We start from the raw sequence: 21,325 nt of genomic DNA, 5'->3' as shown, positions 1-21,325 counted from the left end.
TGTTTACAGCCCGTGTAATCGGACACCCTCCGTTTCTATCAGCGTTGTATAACTTAAGTCTGAATATCTGATAAAAGTAATCGCAATAAATTTTGCCCGAGCGATTTTTGCTTGTTCATTATTATTATTAATCTAAAGTGTGTTGTCTAAAACAAAGGCGACAACATGCAATTCTTATCGAAGATTTTGACCGTCGATGGATCACAGGTTTTTTACCTCGGTGTAAACGAACCCGTTTTTTAATAATTGTTAAACAATTAACAGTAATTACGGATGGTTTCATTAGCAAACTACGAGACTGACAGACGTTAGACAGGTGAATAACTTCTAAACGTTAAACTATAAGCTGTCCCAACAATAATATTTAATGTTCTAATCAGGAAGTGGAGTCGCTTCGTTCAAACAAAAACACTCGCGACAACAAAAACAACGGTCGACAGTATCGAAATCGAATGTAAAGTTGGCGCAGCAGGAAAAATTCAAAGTGAGCAGGCAACATTGCAACTAATACGTTCCATTTAATTCCAGAACAGCAAATTAAATTTATCTTAATTTCAGTTCGCCGGTGTTAAAACACCGAAATTTAGGAATCGATAAGCGGGGACTTGCGACAATTTAGCGTTTCAAACACGTTATAACCGAAACGTGTTTGAAACGCTAATGTGGAATTAATAACTGCCGTCTTAAATGGCCTTCCTAGGTTAAAGACTCGCACAAATGGTCCGATTTTATTAAACCGGAGAAGGCAATAAATGTTATAATATAATAATTCGAGCACACACACACACACACACACATTAGAGATCGTACGTAAAAATGTGGGAATTCGTTTCGCACGTATCACGAACATGATACATATTGTAAACATTTACGTTCCGTTTGTTTAAACAATGCATCGGTTTTATTTTAATTGACGTTGCCACTATGGATTCGGACTTTTAAAATATAAACGTTCGTTTTGTGTTTTATCAATTATCAATGATTTTGTTTATTAAAATTTATTATTAATAATTGTCGACCAATAAATGGGTTTTTTAAAATTTCTTATCGGAATTTTTACACGTGTTTATAGTTTTATGAATCAAAATATGTGTGCTTAAATAAAAATTCTGCACAAGCTTAAACTGATGAAAACATGTAACAATCATTTGCATCAATGTTTTCATGCTCTGGAATTTATTAATAATGTTTTTTTTGCAGTTGATTAAGTTAAGTTAATTTTATGTATCGAAATGAAGAAATTTAAAATTTTATGTAAAACAGATTAGAAGTAACATAACGACAAAACATTGATAAGATAGTAAAATTGCTAAAAATCAGCATAAAATTGACAAGTTTGAAGATTTAACAAACAAAATGCAAAGTGTTTTAAAAATATTAGTTATTTGCATATCAAAATATAAACAAACATGTGTCAAATTTTTTGAAAATTACATAAAAAGTTTAGAATTGTGAACAATTAAAGAAAATTTCATAAGAAACAGTTTATTAAAAATATAATCAACATATTTTTTTGTATTATTTATTTTAAAAACATTAATTTAGAATACTTTCTAATATATAAATTGAATTTAACATTTAAATTTTATGATAAAAAAATTGGTATTGAAATAATACTATATTAAATTATATAAAAAGTTTAGAATTGTTAACAATCAGAGTAAATTTCATAAGAAACAGTTTATAAAAAATAAGATCAACATTTTTTTATATTATTTATATTAAAAACATTAATTTAGAATACTTTCCAACATATAAATTTAATTTAACATTTAAATTTAAAAAAAAAATTGGTATTGAAATAATATTATATTATTAATATGTTTGTAATATTATAAATTTATATAATTTTTATAATCTTTCTATTAACATTTAAATTTTAAAAAAATATTTTACAACTCACAAATGGATTCAATTTAAAATTTAAATATTTAATAAAAAATGATATTTTAATTATTTTTATTATTTTCTAAAATTTTAGAAGAATATTAGATAACACACAAATCAACTTAATCGAACATTTAATTTTTTTAAAAAAAATGTATATTAACAAATATTATAATATTTAAATATTTTATAATTTTCCTATTTATTAAACATATTAAATTTTAAAAGAATATTTTACAGAAGAACTAAAATTTAAAATTTAAACAATGATATTTTAAAAATTTTATATATATTTTTTTTTATTAAAATTTTAGAAAAATATTTGATAACACAAAAATATACTTAATTGAACATTTAAATTTTCAAGTATTTTCAAAATATATATTAATAATGTAATATTTATATATTTTTATAAATTTCTTATTTATTAAATGTATTAAATTTTAGAAGAATATTTCACAACTCAGGTTAAAATTTAAATATTTAATAAAAAATGATATTTAAAAAAATTTATATAATTTATACTTTTTATTTACTAAAATTTTAGAAGAAATACACAGAATTGAACATTTAAATTTTCAAGTAAAAAATGTATATTAACAAATATTATAATATTTATCTATTTTTCCTTAATTCAAAAAAAGTCTATGTTATAATATTCATATATTTTTATAATTTTCTTATTTATTATTTTTTTTTAATTATTCAAGAACATAAAAAGCTCAAATATATTAAATTTTAGAAGAATATTTTACAACTTTTTATATTTTTTCAGCAAAAAAATCTATGTTATAAATATATTATATTATTCATATATTTTTGTAATTTTCTTATTTATTAATTTTTTTTTTAATTTTTCATAAAAAAACATAGTTTTTCTATTAATCAAATATATTAAATTTTAGAAGAATATTTTACAAATTTAAGAATTAAATATTAAATGAAAAAGAATTATATTTTAAAAATTTTATATAATTTTTTTATTTATTGAAATTGTAGAAGAATATTTGTCAACCCACAAATAAATTTAATTCAACATTTAAGCTTTTAAGCAAAAAAATCTATATTATTTATACATTTTCATAATTTCATGAATATTTTACATACCTCAATTTAAAATTTAAATTTTTAATAAAATAATGTAAATCATTTATATATTTTGAAATTGTAGAAGAATATTTGAAATCACACAAATAAACTTAATCTATAAGTTTTTAAACAAGAAATCTATATTATAAAAATAAAATTTTAGAAGAATATGTTACATTTGTATATTATTTATATGTTTTTCTTTCTGAAATTTTAGTAGAATATTTGACAACAATTAAACTTTTATTTTTGAATTTATTATAAATATTAAATTTTAAAAGAATATTTGACTGTATCATTTAATAATAGATATTAAGGATGTATGTCATAATATATTTATAATACGATTTAGATTTCTATTATTCATATTATTGATTCATTGAATTAAGATTTTAAGAATCAATTTAGCAAGATAATACTTGCCATTAATCATTACTTTAAACTTTTTAAATCTATATATATATATATATATATATATATATATATTTGAAAGAAAGTTACAAAAAGTTAATTAAATTAATTTTTATGACTTTTATCTGGAATTGATTATATATTTGAAAAACTTTGTTAATTTCGTGTGACTTTTGATTGCAACCATGCATATACCCAAAACCATACAATAATTTATTCGACCAACAATTTCACGTCGTCTTTTTTACATTTTACACAGCAATTACCATATTTTAGGCCGCAACCATAAATTTCATGCGGCCGTGCCGCGAACCATTTTCTAAAACCCCGAGTCTCAGTCTGTTGAACATAAATTTTCAATTTATTCTCGTTCGGTTTTCCGCCTGCATTTATAATTATGTTATGCGGGTTTTCTTATCGGCAAAAAAAACGGGGTAATGTGCTCGTTACGGCGCGGTGATAACAAAAATAACACACGCCGTCGCCGCTGTCGGAACGTTGCCTGGAAAAATAGAAAATCGACGCGGCGGGACCGCTCTCACCTTCGGAACGTAGGGCTCGTTACGAAATTCGTAGCGCCTTCAAACAGGCGAAACATTAACCCGTTATCTGTATTAATATTGTTGGGAAACTCGTACTCACTACCTTGGTTTACACGAAAGAGTTTTTCGAAATATATTAACTGGTTTGTTAGGTGGATTCAATCACATTCTTCTGGTTTCTTTGTGACTCAATATATTATAATAAGTAAGTGATGCTAATCTGGTCAAAATAAGGAGTTACCTCCTCTCTAGGTCTTGTAAAATCCTTCCTGAAGACTTTAGGTGTTAATGACCACAAAGTTCAATATTTCATCACCATTTTCCCGAAAATATTGAAGAAGACGTGTCTGATGAGCTCCAAATATGGAAGCTGATGTGAAAAGATGACGAACTTGTGTTGAATTCCAAAAGCAATGACGCAAGTTGTTAGTTGTCAAAATTGTTGTTCATGATTTCTTAGAAGCAAGAAAGAAGATAATTGTTTTACTATTTTTAAATTACAATGCTCTGGGTTCCAATATAGTCTTCAAAAATATTATGATGAGAATTTCACCAGAATTAAATTTCTAGATGATTATTGGTGGTCTGTCATTCAATAAACTGATCCTAAGAAGTACTACTATAGAATATCTATGATGTATTAAGTAATGGATGAATAATTTATATTTTAGACGTCTAAAATAAACACCATTATCATAAACGATGAATGATTTAACATTTTGAAGTTTCCTTATATTAGTTAGTCAAAATACAGGTGGGTACACACATCTCCTTGACATAGACTCGACCAATTTCCAAATTATGACATACCTAACATGTATTCCTCCAAGATTCTTGAACTGCTGTGAAGAGTTAGTTTAAATTTGTATAATTTTTATGACAACTTTGTACTAATTTATGCCAGGTGAAAAAAAATGAGTTATTAGTACTGAAGAAAAGATCCTCCTCAGTTGTGGCTTCCTTGTTAGAATTAAACCATTTATATAAAAAAATAGACAATGATAAAAATAAATAATGAACAGAAGGTGAAATATCTGGACTACTTGATGAATGATTTAACATTTTGAAGCTTCTTTATATTAGTTTGTCAAAATACAGGTGGGTACACACATCTCCTTGACATAGACTCGACCAATTTCCAAATTATGACATACATAACATATATTCCTCGAAGCTTCTTGAACTGCTGTGAAGAGTTAGTTTAAATTTGTATAATTTTTATGTCAACTTTGTACTAATTTATGCCAGGTGAAAAAAAATGAGTTATTAGTACTGAAGAAAAGATCCTCCTCAGTTGTGGCTTCCTTGTTAGAATTAAACCATTTATATAAAAAAATAGACAATGATAAAAATAAATAATGAACAGAAGGTGAAATATCTGGACTACTTGATGAATGATTTAACATTTTGAAGCTTCTTTATATTAGTTTGTCAAAATACAGGTTGGTACACACATCTCCTTGACATAGACTCGACCAATTTCCAAATTATGACATACATAACATATATTCCTCGAAGCTTCTTGAACTGCTGTGAAGAGTTAGTTTAAATTTGTATAATTTTTATGTCAACTTTGTACTAATTTATGCCAGGTGAAAAAAAAATGAGTTATTAGTACTGAAGAAAAGATCCTCCTCAGTTGTGGCTTCCTTGTTAGAATTAAACCATTTATGTAAAAAAATGGACAATGATAAAAATAAATAATGAACAGAAGGTGAAATATATGGACTACTTGATGAATGATTTAACATTTTGAAACTTCTTTATATTAATTTGTCAAAATACAGGTGGGTACACACATCTCCTTGACATAGACTCGACCAATTTCCAAATTATGACATACCTAACATATATCCCTCCAAGCTTCTTGAACTACTGTGAAGAGTTAGTTTAAATTTGTATAATTTTTATGTCCACATTGAACTGATTTATCCCAAGTGAAAAAAATGAGTTATTGGAACTGAAGAAAAGATCCACCTCAGTTGTGGCTTCCTCGTCAGAATTAAACCGTTTATGTAAAAAATAGACAATGATAAAAATAATTAATGAACAGAAGGAGAAATATCTGGACTACTTGATGAATGATTTAACATTTTGAAGCTTCTTTATATTAATTTGTCAAAATACAGGTGGGTACACACATCTCCTTGACATAGACTCGACCAATTTCCAAATTATGACATCCTAACATATATCCCTCCAAGCTTCTTGAACTACTGTGAAGAGTTAGTTTAAATTTGTATAATTTTTATGTCCACATTGAACTGATTTATCCCAAGTGAAAAAAATGAGTTATTGGAACTGAAGAAAAGATCCACCTCAGTTGTGGCTTCCTCGTCAGAATTAAACCGTTTATGTAAAAAAATAGACACTGATAAAAATAAATAATGAATAGAAGGTGAAATATATGGACTACTTGATGAATGATTTAACATTTTGAAGCTTCTTTATATTAATTTGTCAAAATACAGGTGGGTACACACATCTCCTTGACATAGACTCGACCAATTTCCAAATTATGACATACATAACATATATTCCTCGAAGCTTCTTGAACTGCTGTGAAGAGTTAGTTTAAATTTGTATAATTTTTATGTCAACTTTGTACTGATTTATGCCAAGTGAAAAAAAAATAAGTTATTGGAAGTGAAGAAAAGATCCACCTCAGTTGTGGCTTCCTCTTTAGAATTAAACTGTTTATGTAAAATAATAGACAATGATAAAAATAAATAATGAACAGAAGTTGAAATATCTGGAATACTTGATGAATGATTTAACATTTTGAAGCTTCTTTATATTAATTTGTCAAAATACAGGTGGGTACACACATCTCCTTGACATAGACTCGACCAATTTCCAAATTATGACATACCTAACATATATCCCCCCAAGCTTCTTGAACTACTGTGAAGAGTTAGTTTAAATTTATATAATTTTTATGTCCACATTGAACTGATTTATGTCAAGTGAAAAAAAATGAGTTATTGGAACTGAAGAAAAGATCCACCTCGGTTGTGTCTTCCTCGTCAGAATTAAACCGTTTATGTAAAAAATAGACAATGATAAAAATAACTAATGAACAGAAGGAGAAATATCTGGACTACTTGATGAATGATTTAACATTTTGAAGCTTCCTTATATTAGTTTGTCAAAATTCAGGTGAGTACACACATCTCCTTGACATAGACTCGACCAATTTCCAAATTTTAACATACCTAACATATATTCCTCCAAGTTTCTTGAACTGCTGTGAAGAGTTAGTTTAAATTTGTATAATTTTTATGTCAACTTTGTACTTATTTATGCCAGGTGAAAAAAATGAGTTATTGGTACTGAAGAAAAGATCCACCTCAGTTGTGGCTTCCTCGTTAGAATTAAACCGTTTATTTAAAAAAATAGACACTGATAAAAATAAATAATGAATAGAAGGTGAAATATATGGACTACTTGATGAATGATTTAACATTTTGAAGCTTCCTTATATTAGTTTGTCAAAATTCAGGTGAGTACACACATCTCCTTGACATAGACTCGACCAATTTCCAAATTTTAACATACCTAACATATATTCCTCCAAGTTTCTTGAACTGCTGTGAAGAGTTAGTTTAAATTTGTATAATTTTTATGTCCACATTGAACTGATTTATCCCAAGTGAAAAAAAATGAGTTATTGGAACTGAAGAAAAGATCCACCTCAGTTGTGGCTTTCTCGTCAGAATTAAACCGTTTATGCAAAAAAATAGACAATGATAAAAATAAATAATGAACAGAAGGTGAAATATATGGACTACTTGATGAATGATTTAACATTTTGAAGCTTCCTTATATTAGTTTGTCAAAATACAGGTGGGTACACACATCTCCTTGACATAGACTCGACCAATTTCCAAATTATGACATACATAACATATATTCCTCGAAGCTTCTTGAACTGCTGTGAAGAGTTAGTTTAAATTTGTATAATTTTTATGTCAACTTTGTACTGATTTATGCCAAGTGAAAAAAAAATAAGTTATTGGAAGTGAAGAAAAGATCCACCTCAGTTGTGGCCTCCTCGTTAGAATTAAACCGTTTATGCAAAAAATAGACAATGATAAAAATAAATAATGAACAGAAGGTGAAATATATGGACTACTTGATGAATGATTTAACATTTTGAAGCTTCCTTATATTAGTTTGTCAAATTACAGGTGGGTACACACATCTCCTTGATATAAACATGACCAATTTCCAAATATATTACCAATCTCTTGTTTCTCTTGATCTTAGTAAGACTGTATTATAATTTTTCTTACAGCTCATAATACAGTTTGACTACGCCCCATTACTAAATAATTATAACAAGCAAATAAAAAATGTACGCATAAAATTGGCCAGCTGCGTGGAGGAAGAAATAATAAACATCACACAAGCTGGAACAAAACCAGCCTTATTGTAGCGACATTCCACAACCCCAGCAGAAAACGGAAAGCAACAGCAATACAGAACAGTCACAGTGAGTTAAAATCGAAAACCATTTTTGAAACACGACTAGCAGAAGACCATGAAAGTGAAACAGAAACCGTCACCGGCATCAGAGTGGGCGTACGGCGTCTTCACACGGTTATTATATAATGAGGAGTGTTGGTCGGATGCCGGAGCCACTCACAATGGCACTAAGTGCTTACGATTGCACGCCGTTTCGGGTTACGTTTTCATGAATTTTATCAGATCGTGTTGTTCTTTTGCGATTCGCGGGTCTCTCTCACCACGAGCGGGGCATAACGTAAGAAGCGAGTGAGGCGTGAATCACCGCTTTTGTTGTTGTTGTCGCGATGCGGCCGCGCTCCAACGACAACGACAACGACAACGGCGACGACGACGACGACGACGGCGTGTTTTCTGCTGATGTCTGCGTTCATTTGTTTTCAATGAGATCATAAATATTAGTAATTGTGTTATTGGGTTACCTTTTCGTGATTTTCGCGCTGTTGTTGCCGTTACGGGATGAGTCAATTGATCGATCGGGTTAAAAATAATATAAACATGGTGTTTTGGTTTGTTGATTCATGCTAAAGTAAACTGACCATAAGGAAAAATATTTTTGTAAATATGATTTATCATTCATTGCAGAAAAACTTTTAGATTTTAGATTGAGATTCAATTAATTTTTACTGGGCTTCGTTCTAAAATAGTATTTATTGATAATATTAATTATTTTAATTAAATAAATTTGATTTGGATATAATTATAATATTTGTTAATTATTGACTGTTTTATTTATTTAATTTTACTATTTCTTATTATTTTCATTAACTTTATATTCATAATATTTAATTTATCTTCAGATTTATCATGTTTTCCAATTAATTCCAATGTAATTTTGAAAAAAAAAATTGTTAATTAATATAAATAATAATAATAGAAAAAAAAATAAAAAATGGGTAATATAGATAAAATTTCAAAATTTATGAAGATATTAAGATTTTTAAAATATTATTCAAAAATTATTCATATTTAATTTTTTTATTCAATTTTTATTATTTTTTTATTAATTTTTTTAACTTCTTTAATTTATAATATTTATTTTATCTAATATCTTCAGATTTATCATGTTTTCAAATTAATTTCAATGTAATCTTAAAAAAAATTTTGTTAATTAAGATAAGTGATTTAGAAAAAAATAAAAAATGGGTAAAATTGTATAAAATTACAAAATTTATTGATAAATTAAGATATTTGAAATATTATTCAAAAATTATTCACATTTAATTGTTTTATTCAATTTTTATTATTTTTTTTTTAACTTCTTTTATTCTATTTATTTTATCTAATATCTTCAGATTTATCATGTTTTCCAATTAATTTCAATATAATCTTAAAAAAAATATTGTTAATTAAGATAAGTGATTTAGAAAAAAATAAAAAATAGGTAAAATAGTATAAAATTACAAAATTTATTCATAAATTAAGATATTTGAAATATTATTCAAAAATTATTCACATTTAATTTTTTTAACTCATTTTTTATTATTATTATTATTATTTTTTAATAAATTTGAAATAAAAACAAAATTCAATTTATACAATATCTGCAAAGGAATCATGTTTTTCAGTTTTTTACAATGTAACAGCTAATTTATAATATAAAAGAAAAATGATTTTTTTAAACAAAATACTGCAAAAATACAAAAATAAAACTGTGTAAAATTCAATTTATCTAATATCTGCAGATTTATCATGTTTTTCAATTTATTTCAATTATTAAGAAAATTATTACTATATAAATAAATAAATATCTATAATTTTTTTTCCAGTAAAATATTTAATAAAAACTATTAATATTAATTTATTTCCATTCAAAATATACCAAATTAAGAATAATATATTTTGTTATACTAATTCTGTGATTCACATTCTTTAAGACTAATTAAATGAGTCATATATTTAATAATCTAATTTATTTAATATGGTTATATATAATTTCAGCGTTTTGAGATGAAGAAGAATTTTTTTGAAAGTTCATTAAGGTTGTAAACAAAATTTTTTATTGTTGCCAATTTATTATTAATAATTATTTAGTAGCAAATAAAAACAACCAAGTAAGTAAAAAAAACAATAACAATACCTTTACATATCAGCATATTATTTAAATGAAGAATATTATTTGAATATTATTCAGTTTTTTAGTGACAGATAATACATAAATCTAATTTATTGTATATAACTTAAATACATTAAATGAATTTTCCATATTTACTTTTGATTTAAATTAAGAAAATTAGAAATAAATAATTTAATAGTTATTTCTTATTATTAATGCAAATTATTTTAAATTCCAATCCATTTTAATCAATTATATTTATTTATATTAAATAATTTCTTTATTTAAAAAAAAGTAAATTTTTAAAAATTTAAGTTTAATTATAACAAATAATATGTATTTATTTTAATTTTTTTTATTATTTATTATATATATTATATTTATTATATATATATATATATATATATATATATATATATATATATATATGTATATATATATATATATATATATATATATATTTGTGATTTTTAAATTCAATTAATTATTTGAAATAAACAATACATAATTAATTTGTATATTAAATATTGTCATTGTCATTAAGTCAATTTTTAATAACAATATTGAAAAATTCTTTTTGAGAAAAGTGGTTTTAGTCGTTAATTTGTTTATTTTTTAGATAATTATTAATAATTTTGACCAGTAATTTAATTTTTATATGAAAATTTTAGCATAAATATTTAATTTATTTTATCGTTATTTTTTAATTTTTTATATTAAATAAAAATTGAATATTTCAATAATAATTGTCTCGTTTCATTATTAATGAAATTAAATAATATTAATTTATTTTAATATAATTATTTATATTTTATTAATTTATTAGTTTTTTATGTTGTTTTACACAATTAAAAGGGAAAATTTAGAAATTTTCAAATATTTCAATTGTTTAATGGCAAGAAGATATATGTTAAACAATAAATTTATTTATTTTATACTTTATAATAATTATATTATTTTATATTATTTTTTTTTTTAAATAATGATTGAATTTTTATTGTTCATTTATGCATTAATTTTTTTGATTTATCTTATTTGTTTTTTAAATATTTTCTACAAAAGTAAAAGAATAAATTGAGAAGTAACAATTATATATTTTTCATTTGTTAATTGTCAAGTAAAGTAAAAAATTTCTTTTATTTTAACATTATGCTAACTCTATTTCTCTAAAATTTAATTATTCTTCATTTTTTTTTCCTTTTTTGAAATCAATAAGTTAATTATTGTATTATAAGGACCATAACCAAAAATTTAGTAACTTTTCTTTTAAATTAGATTTATAGATTTTTCTTAATACTACAAAAATCAGTAATTATTAAAATAATGATAATTTTTATTGTTCATTCATTCATTCATATTTATTTTGAATCCCAAAAATGAAAATTATGTCTATTTGTCTTGTCTTATCCGTTCAACGTGTTTGGGTGATTAGTGCTTAAAAAATTCTTCACGTCTAACAAAAGAGTCCATAGAAAGGTCAGTAATTCCTTTCCATTAAAAACGGACAAATACAGTAGACGTTTCCACTAATAGGTCTCCAAAAAAAAAAAATACTTAAAATTGTTTCCGACGACGAATGAGTTAAAAGATCTTGTTGGTCCCTAATAGTGTCCGATAAGGAGTCTAGTCAATTTTCAGACATCAGACCGTCAAACATTAAAAAAACTAATCTTCCTTAAATGTTTATAAATGAGTTCGAATGAAGAAAGAGACGTTAAAAACAAATCCACATGACCTTGCCAAAGATAATAAGTACTTGGTCGTGCATTGTTTTGTTATGTGTGCATAACACAATTGCATAAGATTAAAACTATTGATTTGACCAGTGCAATTCTCTAGGAATTAACTATCGGCCGATACATCCTATCTGTCCACCCATTGTTTCGAAGCCCAAACCATAACAATGGACGTACTAATTGAATCACGCCAGATAATTAAACCGTCTCCCGTTCCACCAACCTCCTCGGGGCGAATGTTTGCCGAGGCGAGGATTGACGCGGAGGACGAGCCGCGATGAGAAAGGACGAACGGCAAACAGAAAATTATTTGCAGAATGTGCCTTTCCCGACGGACGGTGCGACGCAGGTGTGAAAAGCTAACAACAAACAAACGCGTCGGGCATCGGATTAGGGCGGCCAGTTTATGCGGTATAAATATGCAATTGTTTTTAAAAATGTTCGTACAACCGGAAGTGCTGTTATCATAGCTCCTTTCCTGTTGTTTTTTTTTTTTAATATTATTTATATTTTAATACAAACGGGGAACGTACCGACGAAGTACGTCGTGTTTGTATCACACGTAAATTGAACTCACGCTGTTGTAAAATCGATTCAGCCTAGGCTAGGCTAGGCTAGACTAGGTAGCAACAAAAACGTGTGGTGAATGGTTTAAAAAACGGACTTACGAGTAGACTTCCATGACGTGCGTTGTGGACGGGCACTTTTTTAATTTTGAGCACTTTCAGTATGGATGCCACTTACAATCTAGTTTATTTATCAATACGCAAATAAAGAAATAAGACATCGACATTATCGGACGGTTTGATATTTACATATATAGTAATTTTAGTCATACTGATACGTGGTGACCAGATAAAAGTGCGAAGATACTTTAAATGCTTTTGATTAGTGATCGTTTATTTATTTTAATAAAAATAATAAAAGTTCAGAATTCCGAGAATAAATGTTTTTTTCATGTTTAAGATAAATCATTCAAAAATGTGAAAATTTGTATTATTCGTAAATCTGACTATGTAATGTGATAATATTGATTATAGATTTTTAAATCTATATGAATAAATTATAATAAAATATTTCTAATTATTATTATCATTTAGAAAATATACCCACAATTTATGGTATTATATTTTTAAATATATAAAATATATAAGTTCTATTGTTTACTTATAATAAAAATAAAATGAAAATTTATATTAATATTCGTAAAACTGTACAAATTGTAATATTTTTTTACGATTTTGTTTCTATGGAGTAATTAATTACTTTTAAAAAGTATTTCCCAATTAGTAAATTTATAATATACACAAACAAATTACAATGTATATTTCTAATAATAATTAATAAAATATTCCATTTATATTTAGTTTTATTATTATATTTTTGAAATATTCAAAGTCAAAAATAATTTATTTATTATAATCATAATATAAAGTTAAAATTAAGAGGCCAAGAATAGTTTGTTTTTTTTTTATGTGTAGATAAAGATATCCGTTAAACTGATAAAATGCAAAATTTATATTAACATCTACCAACATTAATGTAAACACATTACAAGTCTCAATCACATTACTTTTATGTAATATTTCAAGTGTTTAAGTGTTTAACTTTATATTCAGTCTTAAAATATTTTTTTCTATTCAAACAAATTATAATTTGTGATTTTTATAATTATTAATGAATTTAAAAATTGATTGTAAAGAATAAATTGATTTCAATTAGAGCTAATAATTCATAATTTAAATAAATTTTCTAAATTTTGTGGAAAATTAGGCAATTAACTATTGATTATCCCATTTTAAAATAGAAAATGAAAATTTAAATATGTTTTTACTTTTGTAGATTTTATTTAGTATTTATTTATTTATTTACTTTCTTAAACAGTTTTTTTATGGTTTTTTTAAAACTGTTGTTTTTCCACTTTTACAATTGAAATTGAAAAGGTAATTATTTATTGTTACTTTTGTAGAACTTGTTTACTCTTTTAATTACTTATTCTTTTTTTTTAATAAATGGATTTTTTTGTTAATATTTCAAATTAATATAAATAAAAATTTTTAAATTCAAATAGGTAATTTGTAGAATACCTTTTAAACAAATCAAAATTTATTTTAATATATTATTAATATTTTTTGAATTCATCTTACCATTTTTATTTTATTCTTATTATTTTTTATGTATTTCTTAAAGTTTTTCAATTGTTTATTAAAAAACTGTTGTTTTTCAGTTTTAAAATTGAAATTGAAAATGTAAATATTTATTGTTACTTTTGTAGAATTTATTTACTCTTTTAATTATGTATTCTTTTCTTTTTTAAAAACAAAATATTTGTATAAATTTTTTAAAATTATTGATAAATTAACCCCTTTTGAGATTCTACAGTTTATTAATTGAAGTAAAATTTGAATATTTAAAATTAATTAAGCATTTTCAAAAATTATTTCTAACACTATATTATATCAATTACTTTTTTTCCTTAATTTATACTTTAATTTAAATAAAACTTACCTTTTATGAAAATTAAATATGGATATTTTTTTTAATTTTGTTTTTATCATTTTATTATTAATAAGAATTATTAATAATATTAATTTATGATAATATATTAATTATATTTTACTAATTAAACGTTTTTTGAATTTTGTATTTAGTTAATTTAAATAAAATTTGGACATTTAAAATCGATTAAGAATTTCCTAAATCTATTTTAGTATATTAAATATATTTTATTAATTAACTTAGAATTTTACTTAGATAATATAAATAAAATTTGAACATATAAAATTAATAAACTGCCCTTTTGGGAAATTTTTTATGAATATTTTTTTATTTTTTAATTAATTTAAATTAATAACAATTAAAATGCCGATAAATACATAGTAGATTTGTTTTAATACTATATTATATTAGTTATATATATATATACATATATATATATATATATATATATATATATATATATATATATATATTTGATTTTATACTTGTTGTTAATTTAAATAAAACTTGAACATTTAAAAACTATCTTTTTAAGAAATTTTTTATGGATATTTTTTTAATTTTTCTAATTTATATACATAAAAAAATTAAAATTTCAATTCTCATAATTAGTAGATTAAAAAAGTAATATATATTGTCTTTATCATTTTATTATTAATAAGAATTATTTCAAATTATATTATATTAATTTATTACAATATATTAATTATATTTTTTTGTTTGTGTATTTAACTAATTTAAATAAAATTTGGACATTTTGGGCCCTTTTGGGAATTTTTATAGATATTTGTTTATTTTTTAAAATTAATAAAATTAAAAAAATAAAATGCCGATAAATAATTAGTAGATTAAAAAATAAATAAATATTGCTTCTATACTTTTATTATTTCAAAAAGATAAATTAATAAAATATAAAAAATATATTAAAATAAATTAGTATATTAGTACGTAATAAATTTTGTAAAATATATTTAATTAAATTATTAAAAATTATTGGTTATTAATTTATTTAATTTAGTTTTTACATATAGTTTTTAATTATTTTTAAAAAAGTAAAAAAATTGAAAAATATTTAATTTATGATATTTGTATTTTTTTAAAAAGTTTTATTTATATTATAATAAAATTATTAATATTTTTCATAATTATTATTATTTAATTTTATTTTTTTTTAATTTTGTACTTTATTAGTAGGTATAAATAAAAATAGAAATACCTAAGTAAAAAAATGTTAAATGTTTGGATTTTTAAAATATTTAAATGTTTTTTTATTGCCATGAAAAAAACATATTTTTACATTTAAAAACCTTGCAGAATTAATTAATATTTTTTATTAATATTTATATTTTTACAACGTAAAAGAGTTTCTCAGAATTTTGCTTATTTGTATTGTAAAATATTATAAACAAATAAAATAATTTTATTAAAAAAAAAGAAAACATGATAGAATTTGTTACTGTTTTACCCTAATGGTAATAATTTATAATAATATATATATAAAAAATTCTACATTTTTCTAATCCAAATACAACTTATCAGTATTTCAATAATTGTCACAAAACAGTGAATTCTTAATCTCGATAAGACTTTTATCATTTTTATTGCCTTCAATAAACAAATTAAAAAAAAATCAGTAACCCCAGTAGCAAATAAATATTGCAGCAACATTTTAATTAAAATAAACAGTTGGAGGTGCCTATCACATAATAATTAGCTTACCTGGGCGGCGATTCCACATCGAGCGAATAACTGTGACTGGTCAGCTGCGTCAGCTGCGCAGCCTCCATGTGTCCCTCGTCCTGGATGGCGTGCAGCGATTCGTAAGCGGCGCCCCTGCTACGCGGCGACTCCGGACTGGGGGTGCCGCTCCCGTGGGGCGATATGTTCGAAATGGCGGGGGCGGGACCGAGCTGCAGCAGTTCCGTCGTCTCGCCAATCTGCACCTGGAACAACGACAGGACGTCCTGGATAGGGGTGATGTAGACGAAATGAGAACGTGCGCGGGATCGATCGCAAGACCAATGTAAAACGCCATCGGGTTCTGTAACGGGATAAAATTGCGCCGGGGAGAAAATCGTCGTTATCAAATCACCTGCGACATCTCTACTCGAACGGTCGAATCGTGGCGGCGCGCCATCTGTCAGTCGCCGGCCGCACGACTGATTCGTTATCAGAACCGGTAGAAAGTTACATTGAACCCTTCCCGTTCGTTAAAATAGAGAAAAGATACCTACACAAAACTTCGGCATTACCTCGTCGGGCATAAAGTTGTGCATGTAGCCCTCCGTGCGTATCAGACCGGATGAATAGCAGTTCTCCTCGTCATCAATTTGCCGCGTGTACGTAATCAGTTCGCCGTCGGGCGTGGCGACGCGCGAGTGGGGTGATTGGCCCGGCCCAGTGTCTTGTTGGGAGGCGGGGCTGTATTCGTTCTGTTCATCGCCGTAACTGTCGACTCCTGCAAATAAGCACGTTTGTTTAGTTGGTTGCGTACACTTAAGGGGCACATCTGGTATTAATAATATATTTTGGTTATTGCGGTTTGGAATGCAACCACGTGGTTGAGGAAAAATATTAACCGTCTGGACTAGAATGTTGAATAAATTAAGGCGTATAATCACTATGTTGAGTTTTATTTATTTGTATATTGGTAAAGAACTCAGTTGTCAACAGAAGTTACTTTTAAAAATTGATTATAATTATAAGTTTAATAATGTTTATTAAAAATCAGTGATAAAATTAATCAAAACATTGCTGGATCACATATCTTTATTAAACATGTAAATTAATATAAAATAGTTTCAAAATTATTTGTAGATAATAAAAATTTTAGCAAACATTATAATTATAAATTTTAAACGGTCCTACTAATAATTAGCAACTGAACAGAAATTTCACAGAAGTAATTGATGATGTTCGAAGGAAAATAAAATGTGTTAAAAAGATTTATTATTATAAAATGAAGATGATTGTTTAGTTATTAGAACATAATTAAAATAAAAAAAATTCTAATCAAAACAGAAAAATAAAAAATGATTGGAATTAAAGTAAATTACAAAAGAAAAATTAAAAAAATGTTATTTTTAAAGAATTTATTTATTCTTTTAATTATCTATTTATCCTAAATGGTTTAGTAGATTTTTTGAAAATTATGCCTAACTTTTTTTTTTAATTTTATATTTTATTTATTTATTTAACACTTAAAATTAATTAATTTCCTAAGTCTCCTTTAAATTAATAGCAAAGAAAAGTTGCTTTAAGTGAAGGTTAATTATACCTATTTTGAAATTTTTTTTTTTATAAATAAGATAAATTTTTGAAAAAAAACAATTAATTTTTAAATATTAATTCAATATTTAAACATTTATTGCTATAGTTGAAGAAATTATATACTTTTTATTTATTCTTTGATTCTAAACAAAAAATTTTATGAGATTTTTTTAAAATGATGCCTCAATTATTTTTTCAATTTTTATATTTAGCTAATTTAAATAAAATATGAACATTTAAAATTAATAATTTTCATAAATTTCCATTGCCAATAAATAACAAGTTAGTAGCAAAGAAAAAATGACTTAAATTAGGCTAATATATACAATAAATAATTCAAATTTCATTGAAAATAAAATGAATTTTTGAAAAAAAAATATTTTGGTAATATAATATTTAATTTAAGTAAATTGTGAACATTTAAAATTAATTAATTTACAGAATTTTCTTTCCCAATAAGTAATAAATTATTTATCTATTATTTATGTAAACAAAAATTGATATAAATTTGGGCTACTAACCTGAATTTCGAATAAACGTTTGAAATTTCGTGGAAAATATTTCAAATTTTTAAAATAAAATTCATTATATACATATTTATTATTATTTTTGTAGAATTCATTTATTTTCTTAGTAATTTATTTTTAATTTAATTATTTTTTTTTATTCTTAATAAAAAAATAGTAAATTTTCGAAAATTAATTTGAATAAATTTATGCTTTATTTAATATAATTTTATTAATTTAATAATTTAAATTAAATATGAATATTTAAAATTAATTATGAATGTTACTGTAGTTACAATAAACAAGATTAAGTATAAAAAAATATTTAATCTTATAAATAATTTGAAAATCTTTGTGATAATTATAATAAAAATAATAATAATAGTTATATTTAAATAAATCATATTTATGACAAAATTTGCATTATTTATTGCAGATAATTTAAATTGGCAATTTTTTATGTTGGAAGAAAATTTGATGAGTACACCAACATTTATAATTTTATACATTTATATTATTTTATTATTATTACTCACGTACTATTAAAAGTAATGTTCTTCAGTAACAACTAAACATCTACGTATGTATTCTGGAATGTTAATTGGTGCAAAAATTATCACATATTAATAAAAAAATATATATTTTTGGCGAAAGCTTTTATCTTTTAGAGGTCACATGAGTCGACAGTGTAATTTACAAACAATTCCCCCGTCCACATTTCGATAAAACTCAATTAAGTTCATTAAAACAACGAAGAAAAAAAATCACGCAAGAGACAAACACATTTCGGATAATTATTTCGTGTTACGTTAGGTTATGGATTGATTAACGTTTCGAGAAGTCGCACTACAAAAATGATTGTGCCTCAACACGTGTTACAACAAAACGTTAATCACAATCAACAAAACCGTCCAATTAACTCGGCGAACAACTAATTATCGATTAACATAAATCGTCTCTTTGCTTGAATAAACTAATCGATTGGGAAAAAACCGATAAGGGATTTTTTAACATAACTAATGTGATGTAATTTATTTAACCAAACCGAATTCAACATGCCTCATCAACCCTGCAACCTGTGCCCATTAACTCGATCAATTTATTGGGTTTTGAATGAAAAAATCACTGTCGGCTCGACAGTGAAAAGGGGGGCCGGAGCCGGAGGCCGTGCGATTGAACTCGGGGGGTCAGGCTACCGAAATCGGAGTGTTTATAAAACGAATCGTTCTGACTGATTTATATCTTTGACGCATATCGGTGAATTTCCATTGCGGGATCCGTGTCCAACTGGATTAGGGACGGCAACAAGTGGCTGAAGAAGACGTCTATTTAATTTATTCTCGCCACTTTAACTAAGTAACGACACATCGAAGACAATGATGTGAGTTGGCCAGATTAGCCGGACAGAAATTACGTTCCCGGAACGATATTTTTAATCTGGCACTAGTATTAATTTAGCAGAAATGATTTCCATTTGGTTCTCGGAACGTGCACTGATATTTTCCCCATGGGATGTAAAGAATGTCGCTGGTAACTGGCCGCACACAACAGAGACCCATTGTTATCAGTCCAGCGAGGATTTCCGTTGACTGCAGTACAGGATAATATTGGGTTTGTTTGTCGCCTTATCTAGATCACAATCGCAACAAACAAGAATCGGGTTCGAGGGGAACGACGTGGTGTTTGCACTGCCAAAATAGTTATCGGTGTTAAACATTGTGTACATGTCAAAGAGTTTCACACAATATGCTGATCCGACTCACGGGTTACAGCGTGTTTTAACCTAATTACAAGTGGATGTTTAATTTGCTTTTGTTCATTCGAGGCAGTCGTAAAGTGCAATGTGAGTTTATGGTCGCATACCAGTTCAGCACAAATAGATTGGTTGTAATAAGGAAATGCAAAGAACAATGCACGGCAGCAAATTATGAATTGACCTGAACGCTGTCGTGATTTTTAAAGTCGTTCTGTACCTTGTACGTCGACGGTGTTTAATAAGAAAACGAATCGAATTTCCTGGGTTGGATGTTGATTGTTTGTTTAACATAAAAATGTATGTCTTTGATTACTAACAGTAATTTGTCTTACTGAAGCTATAGTTCAATATTCATAAAACTCATTTTAGCTCATAAACTTCTGTATGTTATCAAGAATCAGTTGCAAACGAAACTAATATTGATCTGTCTTCCTAATTTTCACAATCAAATATACTTAAATATTTTGAAGATAGTGATTTAATACATTAAAATATGAATAAGTTGTGTAGCCAAAATATTCATAAAACTCATTTTAGCACACAAATTTTTGTGACTTGCCAAGAATCGACTATAAACAAATAAACATTACCAATATTAACTTGTTTTCCTAATTTTAGTAATCAATCTTCTTAAATATTTTAAAGATGATTATAGTTATTAAAATTCGACTATGTTCTGTAGTTGAAATATTCATAAAACACATTTGTGAAGAATCAGTTACAAACAAACAAATGAAACTAATATTGATCTGTCTTCCCAATTTTCACAATCAAATATACTTGCCAAGAATCAGCTATAAACAAGTAAATATTACTACTATTAACTTGTTTTCCTAATTTTAGCAATCAAATCTTCTTAAATATTTTAAAGATTGTGATTAAATTTATTAAAATTCGATTATGTTCTGTAGTTAACATATTCATGTAACACATTTTAGCTACATACTTCTGTATGTTGTGAAGAATCAGTTACAAACACATAAACGAAACTAATATTGATGTGTCTTCCTAATTTTCACAATCAAATATACTTAAATATTTTGAAG

At 25.3% G+C, this 21,325-nt stretch overlaps 1 protein-coding gene across 3 annotated transcripts in view; it reads right to left on the bottom strand.

The window, feature by feature from the left end:
• LOC109600482 (transcription factor GATA-4) overlaps positions 1-21,325 on the bottom strand; it is a 72,770-nt gene that overhangs the window by 26,057 nt on the left and 25,388 nt on the right. For 2 of the 3 annotated variants that reach the window (XM_049965802.1, XM_049965804.1), the window contains exons 2-3: positions 16,982-17,205; positions 16,467-16,690 (exon numbers count right to left, since the gene is read on the bottom strand). In XM_049965802.1, the coding sequence (XP_049821759.1) occupies positions 16,467-16,690; positions 16,982-17,205 (448 nt within the window). The remainder of the gene's footprint in view (positions 1-16,466; positions 16,691-16,981; positions 17,206-21,325) is intronic. The other variant, XM_049965803.1, reaches the window with a different exon arrangement.

The sequence above is a fragment of the Aethina tumida genome, chromosome 4 (genome assembly GCF_024364675.1).
Source record: "Aethina tumida isolate Nest 87 chromosome 4, icAetTumi1.1, whole genome shotgun sequence".
NCBI classification, from domain to species: Eukaryota; Metazoa; Arthropoda; class Insecta; order Coleoptera; family Nitidulidae; genus Aethina; species Aethina tumida.
The sequence above is the reverse complement of the archived record's forward strand: the minus strand, read 5'-3'. Positions and strand labels throughout refer to the sequence as shown.